The sequence below is a fragment of the Dunckerocampus dactyliophorus genome, chromosome 19 (genome assembly GCF_027744805.1).
Source record: "Dunckerocampus dactyliophorus isolate RoL2022-P2 chromosome 19, RoL_Ddac_1.1, whole genome shotgun sequence".
Lineage (NCBI taxonomy): Eukaryota > Metazoa > Chordata > Actinopteri > Syngnathiformes > Syngnathidae > Dunckerocampus > Dunckerocampus dactyliophorus.
Genome location: NC_072837.1, coordinates 12,785,752 through 12,804,472, shown reverse-complemented (window position 1 = coordinate 12,804,472; position 18,721 = coordinate 12,785,752). Strand labels below are relative to the sequence as shown.

General features: G+C 40.9%; 2 protein-coding genes across 2 annotated transcripts; one reads left to right on the top strand and one right to left on the bottom strand.

The window, feature by feature from the left end:
• Window positions 1–3,492: 3,492 nt before the first annotated feature.
• Window positions 3,493–12,899, top strand: psmc6 (proteasome 26S subunit, ATPase 6). The gene is made up of 14 exons (XM_054761148.1): window positions 3,493–3,635; window positions 4,078–4,157; window positions 5,630–5,669; window positions 5,757–5,809; window positions 7,663–7,730; window positions 7,867–7,981; window positions 9,050–9,137; window positions 10,443–10,504; window positions 10,594–10,717; window positions 11,089–11,150; window positions 11,532–11,652; window positions 11,750–11,830; window positions 11,996–12,067; window positions 12,560–12,899. The coding sequence occupies exons 1-14, from the start codon at window positions 3,551–3,553 to the stop codon at window positions 12,676–12,678; spliced, it is 1,170 nt and encodes a 389-aa protein (XP_054617123.1). The 5' UTR covers window positions 3,493–3,550; the 3' UTR covers window positions 12,679–12,899.
• cgrrf1 (cell growth regulator with ring finger domain 1) lies at window positions 11,037–18,529 on the bottom strand. Its single transcript, XM_054761150.1, has 6 exons — window positions 18,338–18,529; window positions 17,049–17,182; window positions 16,770–16,947; window positions 15,344–15,491; window positions 15,171–15,278; window positions 11,037–13,396 (listed from the first exon to the last, which is right to left on the bottom strand). Exons 1-6 carry the CDS (start codon window positions 18,439–18,441, stop codon window positions 13,121–13,123), a joined length of 948 nt encoding a protein of 315 aa, XP_054617125.1. The 5' UTR covers window positions 18,442–18,529; the 3' UTR covers window positions 11,037–13,120.
• Between the last annotated feature and the right edge of the window lie 192 nt (window positions 18,530–18,721).

Here is an 18,721-nt window from a genome sequence, read left to right as displayed (position 1 = left end):
CAGCTGCTGTCTATCAAACACTGTTCCAGAAGTCCTTCGACACTGGAATACTACCTCAGCTGTGGAACACTCCACAGTCATCCCTGTTTTCAAGATGAATACCACCAAAGTACTCAACGACCTCAGACCCAGACCGGTGGCCCTTAACTCCCTCATGATGAAGTCAGTAGAGAGGATTATAAAGTCATTCAGTAATCCATCCATCCATTTCCTTTTTCTCTCTTCACCATAACTGTCTGGTATAGCGACTGCATTACTGCAGATGCTGCGTCAATCTGCCTGTGGATCTCACGTTCCAACGTTCCTTCATTTGTGAACAAGACCCTGAGATACTTCAACTCCTCCACCTGGGGCAAGACATCACTCCCAACTCGAAGGGTGCAATCCACCCTTTTCCGACTGAGAAGCATTACCTCAGATTTGGAGGTGCTGAGCCTTATCCCAGAAGCTTGACACTTACCTGCAAACTTCCCCAGTAAACGTTGAAGGTCACACCCTGATGGGGCCATCAGGACCACATCATCTGTGAATTGCAGTGACAAGATCCTAAGGCCCCCAAACGGGACCCCCTCGACACCTTGGCTGCGCCTCAAAATTCTGTCAAAAAAGTTATAAACAGAATGGGTGACAGAGGGCAGCCTTGGATAAGGCCCACAATCACAGGGAACAGGCTCAACTTACTGCTGACAATACGAACCAGGCTCCTGCTCCAGTTGTACAAGGACTGAATGGAATGTACTAATGGCATGTACTCGAGTGCCACCAAGCCCATTCTCCTGGAACACCCCCCACAGGACACCACGAGGAGCACAGTCAAATGCCTTTTCCAAGTCCACAAAGCATATGTAAACCAGTTGGGCTAACTCCCGGAGGTGAGAGTTGAAGACTTGACGGACACTCTGCCAGACCTTCCCAGAAAACCCTGACTACACGTTTGGGTCTCCCAAGTCTGTCCGGCATCCTCCCCCGCGATCTAATCCAACTCATCACCAGGTGGTGATCGGTTGACAGCTCAGCCCTTCTCTTCACACATGTGTCCAGAACATGCGGACGCTGGTCTGATGATATGACTACAAAGTCGATCATAGACCTGCGGCCTAGGGTGTCCTGGTGCTAAGTGTACTTGTGGACATCCTTATGTTCGAAGATGGTGTCCGTTATGGACAAACTGTGGTTTGCACAGAAGTCAAATAACAACACACCGCACGGGGTCCGGTTTGGGGGGCTGTTCGTCCCAATCACGCCCCTCCAGCCATCATTGCCTACATGGGCGCTGAAGTCTCCCAGTAGAACTACAAAGTCCCCGGCTGGGGTGCTCTCCAGCACCCCTCTGATGAAATCCAAGAAGGCTGGGTAATCTGTACTGCCATTTGGACCGTACGCACAAACGACAGGTAGGACTTTTCCCCAACACAAAGGCGTAGGGAAATGATCCTGTTGTTCACTGGGGATGACTCCAACATGGAGGCATGGAGTCGGGGGGCTATTAATAAGCAAGCCAACACCAGCTCACCGCCTTTCCCCTGCAGAAACTCCAGAGTGGAACAAGGGCCAGCCTCTCCCGAGGAGTTTGGTTCTAGAGTCCAACTATGTTTAGTGAGAATGTCTCAACCTCTTGCACAAGTTTGGGCTCCTTACCCACCAGAGAAGTGACATTCCATGTCCCAAGAACCAGATTTGGCCGGCGAAGACCATGTCGCTCAGGCGCCCGCCCTGGGCCGCCACCCAAAACACATTGCTTTCCGCCACAGGTGGCGGGACTACAGGGGGGATATCCCATATGGCTTCTTCGGGCTGGGCCCAGCCGGACCCCACGGGTGAAGGCCTGGCCACCAGGCGCTCGCCTGCGAGCTCCTCTCCCGGGCCTGGCTCCAGGGTGAGGCCCCGGTATCCCTCATCTAGGCTAGGTGTGGTCCCTCCTCTTGTTTTTGCTCACATGGGCTTCTGGATCACTCTTGGTCTGGCCCGTCACCTAGGACCTGTTTGTCTTGGGAGACCCTACCAAGGGCACATAGCCCCAGACAACATACTATAGGTCCTAGGATCACATGGGCACTGATTCACAGAGGAGTTTCATATCCCTGGCTGTCAAACTATTGAATACTTTACATAGAGACAACACTTATGACATAAATAAATAATCACTGACTGTACTCAGTTCTGTCACTCATTCTTACCTACAGTACTATTGCTGCTCTATGTGCCTCTAATTGCTCCTTGGGGACAAATCAAGTTTTTAAAAAATTGAATTACCCAGGAAACACCTTGAATGTTGACTAGGATAGTGATATGAAATATGATATGATATGATAGTGAAATGTGTGCATAATAATCAATAGGTTTTTACCCCTCCAAGTCCAAGAGAAGACATTGGCCCAGTGATGAGCAGTTTGTGTGCCTCATGAGAGCAAAAAAACCTGTAAACATATGATCAGTACAGTTAGACAAATGGGTGTGGAAGTTAACATAATAAATGGGTTTGTAATTACATTTATGAAGGAGTAATTCCATTAGTAATTCAAAGACTTTATATACTGTAATCTAAGTGACGATTACTAATTACTTTTTTAAAGTAATTTGCGCAGCACTGGTAATAACACAGAAAGGAAAACCATCTTGAAATACCTCAAAGATATTGCGATTGGACTCTGTTGGACAATGTAATGTAGTGATGTGTCGGTCACAAACTAATTGGCTCTCATAGCCGTCTCGCGTGGGAGCCAATTGGGAGCCCATTAGTTTTTTCCTCTGCTTTTTTTCTGTGAAAGGCGAATGTCATAGGTCAAGATGTGTGGCGGCGTCTCTGTGTCCACACTGAGCAGGGGGAGGGGTTGTCGTGCTCTCAGAGCTGTGCCATGTATTTGTTGTAGTTGCTGCTAACAGGCTAGCGAATTCCTGTACACAAAAATGTTTTGGTGACAGTTGTTAAATGTTATCAGTTAGTTTGCCGCCGGCTCTCGGGCTTGTGTGTTACACTGCAATTAAGGAATGGCACAAATTGATTTCCAGTGAGAGTGTAACTGCGAGAACAAACCAAATAGTATGAGACATTTGCATTAAGAGATTTGACCTATTTTGACTTAATTTATCTATTGTGATGGGTCTTTGTTTTTATATTTTGTTTATTATATATAATATAATATATATAATATATTATATAACATATAAATATATATATATATATATATATATATAAATATAATATAATATTATTTTATATTGTTTAAATAAATCAATTTAAATAATAAACATTTGATATCATGGATTTTTTACATTAGTAATTAATTTTACACAATACACATAATTTGGTAATAAATTAATTTAAGACAACAACAAAAAATCTGAGGAGCCACTTGGGAGCCGAAAGAGCCGACTGTTTTAAGTGAGCCGAGCCAAAAGAACCGGCTCTCTAAAAAGAGCCGAATTTTCCATCACTAAGGGTAATGGCGCAGAAGCAGCGGAGGGGGCGGTAATGCACCACGAAGGATGCAAACCGCCGTTCAAACACACAAAGAAGCAGTGGCTGGTACCCATAATTCACTGCAGCAGTATGGCGGACAACAGGGAACGAGCCCTGCAAGATTACCGGAAAAAATTGCTTGAACACAAAGAAGTAGATGGGCGGTTAAAAGAACGTAAGATGGAATGTAGCTTCTACCTAAACATTTAGGAATGCTGACATACTGTTTGTTGAGTTTGTATAAATTGTATCACAATAACTAGGATCTGTTAGCCGGCTGGCTAGCTAGTGCTTTGTCATGCAGTGAGCATCCTCGTTCATTTGAATGGTGGCTAGTTAGCTAGCCACAGTGGGACAACCCAACATATGCGGATCATAATGATTAGTTCATTGATTAAAGTAGCTTTTAACATGGACAGGTACAACCACGTACTGCAAACACGTAGATACCGGCACAAGAGCCATGTATGTGTTGTAGTTGCTGCTAACAGGCTAGCGAATTCCTGTACATGAAAGTGTTTTGGTGACAGTTGTTAAATGTTATCAGTTAGTTTGCCGCCGACTCTCGGGCTTGTGTGTTACACTGCAATTAAGGAATGGCACACATTGATTTCCAGTGAGGGAGCAACTGCGAGAACAAACCAAACAGTATGAGAAGTCCGAGAACGACTTGAAGGCTTTGCAGAGTGTTGGCCAGGTAAGAATCCTGTTAGTACTTCTTGACATTTACAGACTAGACCCCAATCACGGCTTATCTCAACATGTTGTTATGTGTCATACTGAAGGCATGCCAGGAGTTTATAAGGATACATTTGGCTGATATGTGTCACCTCGTGGAGATGACTTGAAGCACTCTAGGAGTCGGATCAAATGTCAAAGCTAAATACGATACATGTTGCAAATACTGCAGCTGAAGCCTGTTTGGATAGACCAGTCAGAGATGAGCGATACTCTACCACTCTACTTCACTTCAGTATAAGAAACACCATCCATACATTTTTTTTTAGCGCTTGTCCTCATTAGGGTCCTCGGTGAGCTGGAGTCGATTCCAGCTGACCTTGGGTGAGAGGTGGGGTACACCTTGGAGTGGTCGCCAGCCAGTCACGGGACACATTTTACAACCAACCATTCACGCTCACGCCTATGAACATACCATGCATTGTTTTTGCAATGTGGCAGGAAGGTGCCCAAACAAAACCCACACAGAGATGTTCCCATGGAGATTGGACTGACTGTGAGGCTACATGCTAAACACTAGTCTAACATGCAGCCCTAACGCACAGAAAAGGGAAGTTGTGTGCTCATGTTTCACACAAGGATTGTGCTTAGGGATGTCCCGATCCGATCTTCAGGGTCAGGATTGGCTGCTGATCAGCTGCGTTTTGAAGACCCGATAATATAGGTTTCCGCTACGAGATTGGGGGCGATCCAGTTGCCATATAACGCCCGTAACTCTGGGACACGCTCCCAACACGGTAGGTGCGGTAATGCGCCTAAGAGCTGGTTGCCACTCGACTGCCGCCACCCGCAAGAAGACGAAAACGCAACACCCGCATGCAGACCACGTGGACCGTGGTGAAGTTAGTTTCACGTTGGATATTCGGCTCCGTAGCTACAGTGGTAGTTCCCCGTCACTGTGCCTGAGCTGCTGTGTCATTGTGCGGGGAGCTCGCATGGGAAGTGTTGCTGTAACCGCTCGTTGTTTATACTAGGGACTGTCAATAAATTGCTATTGCGTTGAAGGAAGTTTGTTAAAAAAGTGCCATATATTCTAAATCACACCACAAATTGATCTATAACCATGTCAAATGATTAGTCCTACCCTAAAGGTATTTTGCACGCCCATTTTTTCCAATTTTATAGCGTTTAAAAAAAAAACAGATTTATAAATTAAACTGCATTAAAAAAAAGTACCATCAATTTTCATTTCTCCCGAATAAAATAACTGGTGTTCATGGCTGTCCCTCAACGGTATACACGATATATACATACATGTCTGTACACACACACACGCAGATAAGCATGGCTAACATTAGTGGCTAAACTTTGCCAAATTGCTATCATTACTTAACAAAAAACGCTAATGCCACAGATTAAAAAAAAAAGTCAGTGATAGATTGTGGTGGAAAAGCTTGTCTCTTGATCACATGGATTCTTCAATGTCCATAGATTGTTGGAGAAGTCCTCAAGCAGCTGACGGAAGAAAAATGTAAGTATATTTATTTACTTATCATTTACATTTACCAGACATTCGTCCAGTCAGTCATGTGACACTGATGTGTGTTTCATTTTGCAGTCATAGTCAAGGCCACGAATGGTCCTCGATATGTGGTCGGATGCCGCAGACAGGTAGGTTGGACACAACTTGGCACGACGGTTGTAGAATTCCTTTTTATATGGTTATATATTTTAGGGCTCAATAACGGTATTGCAGCCTTGACTATCGACCAATACCGATATCGGTCCGATCCCAGCACAAATCATACAAACTTCAATGACTTATTTTGTAGTGCGGAATGTTAGAAAAGACTTGGTCAAGTGATATTAGTCAAACAAGGAATAGTCAGCCAACAGTCCCAAAACTGACCCGTTTACTTCTTTATGCACATGGGATAGAATGTTATCCACAATGCGTTGGCAGCGAGGCATAATATAGCGAGGTTCCAGGTGCCCAGTGAAGCATTTAAACCCGACATTACTTACATTACATTAACATTACTGGCTTTTTTCTGTTGCTAATGAGTTCCCCTTGTGATGCTGCTTCTAATGAGTGATGAGGTTGTTCTTATTAAACTTCCCCGGTTCTGTGCCACCACTGGAAACTTGTGCATAGCAAGTTTTGCACTCAGCTGCAATGTCTTTTTCGGACATTAACGAAAAATACTGCCACACGCCCGGCATCACTCGTACTCATTGCTGTTTTGTTACCACGTTAGTGCGCGGTGTTGTTGTGATCACGTGGGCTCTATCCAGACCCTGCTGGTTAGACATCCTGGAGTGGAGTCTGGAATTGACTGCTTGTATTGGAGTGTCAATGTAGGAGATTTTAGGCCGATGTAATCTCATACTGTTTTTTTTTCTTTTTTTGCTGATATTAGCCCGATATCCACTATTAATATATAAGATCAGAACCTAACATACAGTAAACCCTTGTTTATCACAGTTAATTTGTTTCCATGAAGTAGGCTTCCTTATTCATAAATGGAATCTTTTTGTAGTTAGAGCATAGAAAACCTACTTAAAACCTTCTAAATTAGCTTTTTGACATTAGTAGAGCCCTCTAGACATGAAATGACACCCTTATAGTCACCTCTGCACTCCTGTTACCCAATATAGTAGACATAATAAGAGAAAAGAAGACATAAATGAGACTAATGCTCGTGTGTGTTGCTATAAATGTGTTTTGGTGGCATGGACAGGAAGTGACATCAGGGGTTCAGAGTTGAGTTTTACACAGTGGCCTGTGTTAGGGATTATTGTGCCTGTTATGAAATCATTCCAACCTGCAATAAAAGCCTGTTGTTCTGGTGCTTGTGTGTCTCACCCGACATGACAGTAACATTACTGACACCTATGATCATCTTTGTATGCATCTTCACTTCATTTAGCCATTTTTTATGCTTGTAAATGCTTCATTTAAGCATAAAAAAGTCAAATTAGCTTCAAAGTATGCATTTTTTTTTACTAATAATAAGCCTCAGTAGACTACAAAACAGTGTGATTTATTAATATAATTTTGAAAAACCGTGATTGAGTGAAGCCACGGAATTTGAAGTGTGAAGTGGCGAGGGATCACTGTATTAATATGATTCATTTTGGACCCAAAATGATTGATTTGAAACGTTGATTTTCCAGTGTGGAATGTTTATACTATGATTTACATCTTCAGTGAGTCTTAAAAACAAGAATTGGGTGCTCAATTTTGAATTTATTTCAGATTTTTTTTTTTCTGATCTCTAATTAGCATAGAGAAATAACTGATTTATGTTTGTTGTGTTCATCCCTTGTGAACTGTCATGTGGACAAAACAGGTTTTGTCTGTTATTGTACTTTTTACAATTGACATTATTGAACTGGCCTGTGATTTAAGAAAAGTAGTCTTCATGAATATTAATCAGTCATATAATTGAATGAATCCATAACCTGGCTACCTCAGTGTGGATTGTGTTTTATGGTAATATCGTTGCCTTTCTGTCATGCAGTTGGACAAGTTGCAACTAAAGCCCGGCACCCGAGTGGCGTTAGACATGACTACGCTTACCATCATGAGGTAGGCTGGACATTATTACTTCATTATTATACCAATAAATACACTCTCACTTGTCACAATATTAGGTAGATTTCCAAAAGAAATACATATTTGCTAGTCTTTAGTTGATTGACGTGTGTCAATTATTTATGTGAAGGTATCTGCCGCGAGAGGTGGACCCCCTGGTGTACAACATGTCCCACGAGGACCCCGGCAGCGTCTCCTACTCTGAAATTGGTGGCTTGTCTGAACAGATCCGGGAGCTGAGAGAGGTAATGTTGAGTCACGCGACAAGCTAGATTTTACATTGAAGATTACCTTCCATTCCATTACATTACATTACATTGGGCTATCTAGAAGAATTTGTAGTAGAATAATACACATTAACAACTCCAATATCAGTGGGAACATACGGCATGTCCTTGGATAAATGTCATCTTTCAATAGCCGGGCCATTGCAAGAATTCTCAAATAGTCTCAACCTGAGACCCACATTTTCCATTGGTCAAGAAGTCGCGACCCACTTTTAAGTCATTTAAAATTTTTATTCTTATTATTTCTTACATTTTTATCCAAGTAATTTAATATAATTTGTGGACACTTATTTAAGTCATTTAATTTTATTAGTATTATTTTGTGTCATTTTAAATGTTTATTTTTTAATATTTTTTTTACACTTTTATTTAAGTCATTTTTATTTTATTATTTGCACTTTTATTTTTTTGCACTTAGGTATGTCATTTTTATTTTCATTTTCTTTGTCTTTTTTTAATACTTTTATTAGTCATTTTTATTTTGTATATATTTTTTACACTTACCATTTATTTTAATATTTACACTTAAGTCTTTTTTAAGTGCTATTTATTTTTATTTTATTTGTATTTTTAAATACTTTTATTGAAGTCATTTTTATTTTGTATATATTATTATTTTTTTTACACTTTTAAGTCATATTTATTTTATTGTATTTATTAAAATGGCCTGTCATCTTTAGAAACAATACACATGCTGTAATCACGTGTCCAAAGTGCATTTTAGAGGCATTTATGAAGGCATTTTGTCAAGGAAATGAGGAAGAACATAACAGCATACATACAAATAATAAATAAATTATAAATAATAATAATAAGAAAAATTATCTATCAAAAACACCACAAAATGAGATATTTCACTTGAAGTCAGAAACGAGTGGGATATTTGACTTGCTCTCTGCGACCCACCCATAATGGATCCACAACCCACCTTTGGGTCCCGACCTACCAGTTAAGAACCACTGGGCCATTGGACCAGCTTCTCACTGCAAGCACAGTGCGTTAGTGGTGATGTTGATGTTGTTGCAGGTGATTGAGCTGCCCTTGACCAACCCTGAGCTCTTCCAGAGAGTCGGAATCATCCCCCCCAAAGGCTGCCTGCTCTATGGACCTCCGGGTGAGAAATGAAGTCATTGTAGATCGTGGCAACCAAAGTCACCTGCATGAGTTTGTTGCTGCAGAAGCATTGAAAGGCACACACTCCTACCTGCACATCTTGTACACACACTCTGATCAGCCTCATTAGAACTGCAACAATTAATCAATGATTAATCAATTATTTAATCAACTATTTTAGTATTCGATTTCATTTAAAACTGTAAGTATCCTCTGTTTTCAGCTTCTCAAATGTGAATATTTTGTAATGTCCTTAGTCATCCATAACAGCAGATCTATGATCTTTGTGTTTTAGGCAAAACATGATGTCCACAAATGAGTGTTGTGACACATGGATCACTTCCAGCTGCAGTCACACTCTCCTTCTCTTTTGAAGTTGTGGTCGCTTACAGAATTCATGTGAAAATGGGACAATTGGAGTAATAAACCAGAATGAAATGAGAAAAAGCTGAAATGTTGATGTTAATCACTAAGAACACAAAGCTTTTGGGGGGGGACAGTCGTCCCTCACTCGCGGTTCGATCATTGCTTTCTCATTAAAAAATTATCGCCGTTTCGTGGTTGGCTACGACCTATTATTAGTCCAAAAAATGCATATCACATTCTTGGCTTAAATTAAGCATTTTCAAGCATAAAAATGCTGTAAATGAACTACAGTACAAATACAGTTTAAGGCAATACAGGACATGAGTGAACTGTAATCTGCACTGGCCACTAGGTGCCACTAGTAACATGCTTGACAGCCAACAGGCTTTTATTATTTTATAATTATTTATCTTACAACAGGCACAATAATAATAATAATGATAATTATCATCATCATAACACGGGCTAGTGTTGGGGCTGTACTCCAGCTGAAACTCAATCTGAATCCCCAACATCACTTCCTGTCCACACGTCCGGAAGACGTTTATTAAAACAGACACGAACATGAGTCTTATTTATGTCTTAAATGGCGACTTTTCTCTGGTTATATCTACTATATTGGTTATATCTACTATATTGGGTAATGTGAGCGTAAAGGTGACTGACTATAGGGGTGTTATTTCTTGTCTAGAGAAATGTTAAATGTTAAAAACCGTAATTAGGAGGTTGTAAACAGGTTGTTTATGCTCTAACTATGAAAATATTACTGTGTGTACACACACACACACACACACATATACATACCGTTTATTCATATTGAATCCTATTTCGCAGAAATTCACTTATCGCAGTTGCGTCTGGAACCAATTAACCACCATAAAGAGGAATTACTGTACTAATATTTCTTCAAGGGTATTGATGGTGATTGTTTTCTCTACAGGGACTGGAAAGACTCTACTGGCCAGAGCAGTCGCTAGTCAGCTGGACTGTAACTTCCTAAAGGTGCGTGAACAGATAAAGTGTCACTTTGCTGTCTTACAGCCACTTGGCTAATGTTTGTTTGTGTGTGCATGCATGCGTGCCCCCTGCAGGTGGTGTCCAGCTCCATTGTAGACAAGTACATCGGCGAGAGCGCCAGGCTCATCAGAGAGATGTTCAACTACGCCAGGGACCATCAGCCTTGTATCATCTTCATGGATGAGATTGATGCCATTGGTGAGTGACGCTCATTCACACACAGACAGACAGACAGACAGAGTGGATCTGCCATTGTAATGTGCCTTTCACACAGAACCCAGCAAAGTGTGCCTGCTTTTCACCACAATCCATCTTGCAGGCACACAACTACACGCGTTCCAAGGTCTATTGTCACGTATACTTACAGTTAGGAATGATGTTATTGGCCAATATTGGTATATCAAATGTATATCATATTAAAATGAGTATATTGATAATACTGGTGTCACAATATCATCTTTACCGTACTGACACATGTACCATATTGCTATCAATATACCAATTGTATCTGCGGTGGGTATATTGCTAGTAATAATACGTTATGTCATGTTGTATTTTGTACCTTGTAGGTGGTCGGCGTTTCTCTGAGGGAACGTCTGCTGACAGGGAGATACAGAGGACTTTGATGGAGGTAAAGTCTGTTTATGTTGGTATACAGTGTATGTATATGCTACACACAACAGCAAGTATGTATACATGTACATGTACAGTGCCGCTACGTGTTTTTATTCCACAAGAAACATTTACTGGGACCATGAACACACGTTTAGGCTTCTCCATGGAGCTTTTGGGAAACTTAAGCCAGAATGGATATTTTCAAAGTTTGTGTGTGGATGGGTAAAACACAGCTTTTTGCTCTAAGAAATGTGCCACATATGCAATGTATTTACATGTATTTAATGTGTGCTGCAAAAAAGACATTTCCAAGTGTGTTAGTTGGATGGTGACAATAGTTATTGTTTGCATGTATGCTAGAAGGCCAGTTTTTAATGTCGTGTGTGTTGCTTGTCAGCTGCTCAACCAGATGGACGGCTTTGACACGCTGCATCGAGTCAAGATGATCATGGCAACCAACAGACCAGACACTCTGGACCCCGCTCTGCTGCGACCTGGCCGACTAGACCGCAAAATTCGTAAGATCAGCTTGTGGCGATAAATTACTTTATTACTAAATTACTAAATTTATTTTTTTTGTATGATCTAATAATGCTAACAACATCTGCACTCCAGACATTGAACTGCCAAATGAACAAGCTCGTCTGGACATCCTAAAGATCCACTCCAGTCCGATCACCAAGCATGGAGAAATAGGTCAGCACATGTCCTTTTCCACTCATGTTGTCTTTTCACCTCGTACTGATGCTAACCGTTCCACTCATGTTGTGTTTTTACCTCGTACCGATGCTCACAGCTCCATTCGTGTTGTCTTTGTACGGAATACAATGCAAACAGCAGCTTTGCCTTTTGTCTTTGCAGATTTTGAAGCCATTGTCAAGCTGTCAGACGGTTTCAATGGAGCTGATCTGAGAAACGTTTGCACAGAAGCAGGTACATTCTACTCACCACCATCATCATACGCTTATTCAAGGACGCCACCTCTCAAAAAATACAATAAAATCATGTCATAAAACAAACCACCAAACTAATCAGAGGACGGAAAAACGCGGACGTCACTGTACGGCAGCTAGCTAGTCTTGTGAGGTTAATCTGAAATGTGATTGGTGAAAGAAACAGCCCCATTGCTAATTGTTTAAGTGACACGGGTCAGCGCTCCTGATTCTGAAGGCCCTGGGCAGATTACATTGATATGGGAACACACAGATGCTGAAATCTAACATACACTACTAGCAGTACAGCCAAGAGATAAGTTACTAAATGAAGATAATAGACTTTTGGAGTAAATGAATGGAATTTCATGGAAGCAATACTAGAATTGAGGCTGTAAATGTCGGTCAGTGTCTCTGACAGTGTCTAGGCCTTGCTGGCCCTGACTGCACACCACTGTTGGTATGTGTGCGTCACACCTGTGCTGGTTTGCAGGATTGTTTGCCATCCGCTCTGACAGAGAGTACGTCACTCAAGAGGATTTCATGAAAGCTGTGCGAAAGGTTGCCGATTCCAAGAAACTGGAGTCCAAGCTGGACTACAAGCCTGTATAGCTGTAGATACATGTCATCATGACTTTTCATACATTTGCTGTGTTGTAAGGCCAGAAGAAAAATGTATTCTCTGTTTGTGGGAGCAGAATTTGGAAAATGTTGATTGTAGTTTCTGCCAAACGTTAGTCTGACTGCCCCCAGTACTTCACTACTTGTCCCACAACACTTGTATAAAAAAACCCCTTCAATATATGGCAATAAACCATCTACTCAAAAGCTCTCATCACTGTTGAATGCTGCTTCATCTTTTTAACTACACAGCCACGTTTAATATGACAGCTGTAAAGATCCAGATATTGTTTGGTCTGTTCATATTCTATCAAATCAATCTGTTATTACTGTAAATACTTGATAAAATACTGGAAATTAAGTAAGATTTGAGCTGAAAGTTGAACAGGTAAGAAGCTGCCAAGTGTTTCAAAAGTTACTTTGCTGCATGATGTCACAACGTGAGGGCAAAGGATTCCACAATAAAAGCCCTACAGATGGGGCAGTGTTGGAAGCGGGAGACGCAGCTGTCGCACACGCAGGTGTGTCTGCACGGCAGCAGGACTCTGTTGATGCACGCGTTCTGACACACCACGCAGTCTCTGACACGCCCCTCACGCCAGTCTTCATCCTCCTCGTCCTCACGCACCGACGGCACCCTGTTGGCCTCCTCAGCACCGGGGAAGGTCGGGTCAGAGTTCATCTCGCTGTCAGCTGACATGAAGAGAGGCTGGACCAGCCAATCATCACACAAGAAAGGCAGTGTTGGGTCAACTACTTTGTAGTAACTTTCCCCATAAAGTCCCCCTAATAGTATGCGCATAGAAAATGGATGGATGGATAAACAGCGTTGGGCAAATTTACTTTGTAAAAAAGTAATTAAGCTATAGTTACTTACTTTACCTGTAATGGTATTGGTAACACAATTAAACCTTCCTAAATAATTTTGGTCAAATTAGTGAGGAAAAAAGTAATCGGTTAAAGCTACTCGTTACTTTACCAAAATGTAACTGAAGAAGTAACTTCATCACCATTATTGGGCAAATTACTTTGGGGGAAAAAAGTTATAGTGACTTTGTACTTTACCAAAAAGTAATTGCAGTAGTAACTTCATAACCGGTAGTGGGCAAATTACTTTGGGGGAAAAAGTAATTAGTTACTAGTTACCAAAAAAACAAAGGTAATCAACATCAGGAATATTTCATACAACAGTATTCTGAAAATTACTCTGAAAAATAAAGTTATAGATACTAGTTACACTTCCAAAAAAGTAATTGAATTAGCAATTTTATGAATAGTGTTGGGCAAATTTACTTTGAAAAGAAGTATTTTAGTTATAGTTACTAGTTACTACCAAAGAAGCAATGTTATTAGTAATGCCTCAAACAATTTTAGGCAAATTAAAAGTAATCAGTTATAGTTACTAGTTACTTTACCAAATAACTATGGTAACTGAATTTGTAATGCAATGACTACTACGTAAACAGTTGGGCAAATTTTAATTGAAAAAAAATATATATATATAGTTACTAGTTACTTTACTGACAAAGTAATGGTATTACTAACGCAATTAAACCTTCATTAACAATTTTAGGCAAATATTTACCTATAGTTACTAGTTACCTTCCCATAAAAGAAATTGGATTAGTAACTACTACTTCATAAACAGTATTGGACAAATTCACTTTGAAAAAAAAATATTTTAGTTATAATTACTTTGCCAAAAGCAGTAATGGTATTAGTAGCGCAACTAAAATTTCATCAACAAATTTGGGGGAAAAAGTAATCAGTTAAAGTTACTCGTTACTTTACCAAAACGTCATTGAAATAGTAACACAATTACTGCTTCTTAAACGGTATTGGGCAAATTACTTTGGGGGAAAAAAAGGAAATAGCTACAAATACTAGTTACTTTCCCCAAAAAGTAGTTGAATTAGTAACGTAACTACTACTTCATAAACAGTATTCGGCAAATTATATGAGTCATTAGTTATAGTTACTTTCCCAAAAAGGTACTGGACTTAGAAATGCAATTAAACCTTCATAAACAGTATTGGGCAAATTCATTTGAAAAAAGTAAATATTCTAGTTACTTTTCCCCAAAAAAGTACTGGAATTAAAAAAGGAATGACTCCTTCATAAACAGTGTTGGGCAGATGACTTTACAAACGAATTAGTTAAAGTTACTTTCCCCAAAAAGTGATTGAATTACTAACACAATTACTACTTCATACACAGTATTGGCAGTATTGGGGAAAAACTAAGAAGTCATAAAAAGTTTAAAGTCTTATATGTGTGGTCGTCATTGTTGTCTTAAAAGGAGCCGTTCGGAAGACTCAGCTTGTTCATGAACATTTCTGTGAGCGAGCCGGTGAGAGGATAAGAGCAACAACAGCACGGGTGTGCAAAATTCTCGTTGATTATTAGGGCCTTGCATTAACATGCAGGATTTAAAAAAATACATGCTAATCACGTCATGTATATTCAATGATAAGTAGAACTACCTTTAACTCGTACATGTTCCCTTGTGAAGTGAGGAGGTACTGGAAGAGGATCCTTGCAGACATCTTGTGTTTGTGGTCTGGTACGTGCACAACAGTCACACTGGCCACCTGCAACAACAAAACAAGGTGTTCGTGTTTGCGCTGAGGGCATGGCGTCATGCTGAAGAACTGACAAAGTTGTAGGAGTCTCGGGCTTCTTGTTGCGCCAGCGTCAGCACGGCCACCAGAGGGTAGCGTTGCCTGGGAAAAGGACCCAAATCGGTGATTCCCAGATCAGCTGGAATGCACGTGTGCCGTTCCTCTCCGTCTTCACGGCCGACACTAGCACAGCCGGTCAAAGAACCAAACATGCGTATTATGGACTGCACTGTGCAGCAGGAGTGGTCAAAGTGGCGTTTGGGGCCCTTGGCACATTTTAAATTACAGTATAATAAAATCAGGAGGAAAAATAAAGTCATTTTAGCAGCACAGTTGAAATATTATGTTTTTCAATATTATGACAACCAAACAAAACAACAAATAAAGTACGAGAATAAAGTCAAAATATCACGGGAGTAAAGTCATAACTACAAGAACAAAATTTACAAGAAGAAAGTGGAAATAGTCGGAAAATTACAACAACAAAAAACAGCAGCGGAGAGAGAAAAAACAGTTGTAGTTTTTCGACCATAAATAAATATATAAAATAAATCAAATCAAATAGATTAATAAAATACGATGAGGGAAAAAAATCGTACTGTAATGAGAAAAAAGTCGCAATGTTATGAGCAAAAATAATATCATTTTAGCAGCACAGAGTAAAGAAAAAAATTGTTGCCGCTGTTGTGCAAGCAGCTCCAAAATAATAAAGAATAAGTACAGAAGGAATTTTGCAGCAGTCGAGGCTAATAATTGCCTCTCTAGCACAATCTACAAGTGAGTGTATACTAGGGGTGCTACGATCGATCGTCACCGATCAGTATCGGCCGATTTCCGTGAAAAAGCACAGTATCGGCACATCCCGATACTTGCTTTTGAACGCCGATCCCCTTCGCCCATCAGCTCCGCCCTCCATTGCAGCAGCCAGCCTATAGCGACCGTCTCCCGCCCACTTTCCCTTCACAAAGCCACTAACAAGCATGTCTGCCATGTGGGACTTCCTGTCGTTGTGAGAGGGTGTGGCGAGTTTTCGCGGCTCGATATGTGATCGTCGGTCGGTCGGGCGGCGGCTAATTAGCCAAAACGCGGACACGCGCCTGCGATAGCCCAAACAGTGGTTTGGATTCGTCGGACGTTGTTGGCGGTGGAGGAAACCCGGCTTGCAGACTGCCTGCGGTCCTGCTGGAGCGCCATCAAGCTGCTCTTGCATCCAAAGCCTCCTTAAAGAGGGCGTCCGATCCTCTTAAGGAGTTGTGGATACCAGCAAATTGTTAATGTTCTGGTTAAACAAACATATTAGCTTTGTTTGCATTGAAATAAGGTATGATAATAAATGTTTTCTTAATCTATGTGATCGGTATCGGCCGATTTCACTCATGGATGATCGGGATCGGCAGCATGCAAACGTGTTCGGAGCATCCCTAGTGTATACAACTTCTTTTTAGACGTGAAAAAGGATACTAGAAGCTCTGGTGGTAGAGATAGAGGGGATGCAGTGCTTCCTGGAAATGTTGGGGTGTGCTGAGCCTGGAGCCCCCTTGGGGGACATGCAGGGCACGCTGCAGGGCACCGACCTCACAGCCCCAGAAACAGCTGAGGACACAAGGCTCCAAACAACACGGCTTCAACTTCACGCCATCTGGAAGGTCGACATGGATGTTAAACTTGATCAGGGAGCAAAATGATGCACATTCAATGGGATCGTGTTGGTTTTCTTGCGGCGGTGCACTTTATTCTTACCCGCAACTGATGCACGTCCTGAGCCCATCACCAGGGAAAAGGGGTTGCTCACCTGAACCATTTGCTTTTCGGGGGTCGGTAGGAGCTCTGTGTCATCAGAGCTACGTAGGATCACTGGGACGTCAAAGCCAAACCTGAACAAGTCAACAAATGTCTTCTTCACGTTGGAATCTTGTTGTTTTCCTCGGTTCAATTTCAGGCCATGTCCGCACAAACACGGATATTCTCAAAGACACATATTGGACAAAATGTCCACACACACCAGCGTAGTTTAAAAAAAATGTGTGTGCACATAAAAATACATTCACTGTCCAGTAATCCCTCATTTAAGGTGGTTAATTGGTTCCAGACCCGACCGTGATACGTGATTTTCCGTAGAGTAGGATTCCTTATTTATAAATGGAATAATTTTGTAGTTAGAGCATAGAAAACCTGTTTACAACCTTCTAAATATACTTTTTAACATGATTAAAGCTCTCTAGACATAAAATAACACCCCTATAGTCACCTTTACGCTCCTATTCCACACTACAGTAGATAATAAGACAAAATAGGACTTGTGCTCGTGTATGTTGCTGTAAATGTGTTCTGGTGCTGGGGCAGCTGAGAGGAGGGCGGACAGGAAGTAGTGTCAGGGGTTCAAAGTTGAGTTTCATCTTGCTGTGGGTTGTGGCTGTAAAAGTAGCCTGTGTTAGGGATTATTGTTCTTGTTCTGAGATCATCCAAAGCTGCAGTAAAAGCCTGTTGTTGCAGTCATCAAGTCTGGTGCTTGTGTGTCTCACCCAACATTAAGGTAACATTACTGACACCTAGTGACCAGTGTAGAATACTACATATCATCACAACGTGTTTGAATGTGTCTTCTGAGTGCCCTATATTCATATTTTACTCCAGTTAGAATTCCTAATTTAGCCAAACAAAAGTAATATCTGCTTAACTATGCATAGATTTTTTTCTTACTAATAACAGGCTGTATTCGACCATGAACAGCATCACTTATTAATGTACTTTTGAAAACCATGATAGAATGACTCCGCGAATTTGGAGCACAAAGTGGCGAAAAATTACTGTACAGTATTCATTTCGTCCAATCAGAAGCTTGAAAATAAATAGGTTAATTTATGAAATATCAGCATTGGTATGCCATATCAGCGATACGTCTTGTGAAGTGAATTAGAATAAACAGCGTGATGTGACCTGCAGTATAGTCTACACAAGAGACACTCACACTTATTAAAATAAAAATATTTCCATTAATACAAATATGTTTGTATTAAAATATGACTTACCAGCCAAGCACCATGGCGGCGGTAACAAGAAAACACAGAGAAACCACGCTAATATAAAAGAGTGGCGAGTACTCATACAATGTAACGAGGAAAACTCCTGCCATGTCCTATCAATGATGTACTACAGGAAAAACATCGTGTGTACTGCTAATGCTCCAAAAGGATACCTCGGGGCTGCCATGACAGATACACGTCCACTACGGCGGCTCTCGAGGTTCAAAACGCCGGCTACTCCACAACAACATTTTTACTATTTACCCATACCTATCTGAAGTGAACTTTCTTTTGGAAGTAAATTTATGTACTATTAAATTATATAACTATGACATTGTAAACGCAAGTCTACCACTTGTATGTACACAACTAAACTCTATAGTGTTAAAC

Bases quoted from the DNA above. Each gene is read 5' to 3' on its own strand.
- cgrrf1 (XM_054761150.1), bottom strand. From the start codon at position 18,441: ATGGCAGGAGTTTTCCTCGTTACATTGTATGAGTACTCGCCACTCTTT. The intron at 17,183-18,337 runs GTAAGTCATATT...TGACTTGTTCAG, and splicing joins GCCGCCATGGTGCTTGGCTG to GTTTGGCTTTGACGTCCCAG. The intron at 16,948-17,048 runs GTAAGAATAAAG...TCGACCTTCCAG, and splicing joins AGGACGTGCATCAGTTGCGG to ATGGCGTGAAGTTGAAGCCG.
- psmc6 (XM_054761148.1), top strand. From the start codon at position 3,551: ATGGCGGACAACAGGGAACGAGCCCTGCAAGATTACCGGAAAAAATTG. The intron at 3,636-4,077 runs GTAAGATGGAAT...ATTGATTTCCAG, and splicing joins AGATGGGCGGTTAAAAGAAC to TGAGGGAGCAACTGCGAGAA. The intron at 7,982-9,049 runs GTAATGTTGAGT...ATGTTGTTGCAG, and splicing joins AGATCCGGGAGCTGAGAGAG to GTGATTGAGCTGCCCTTGAC.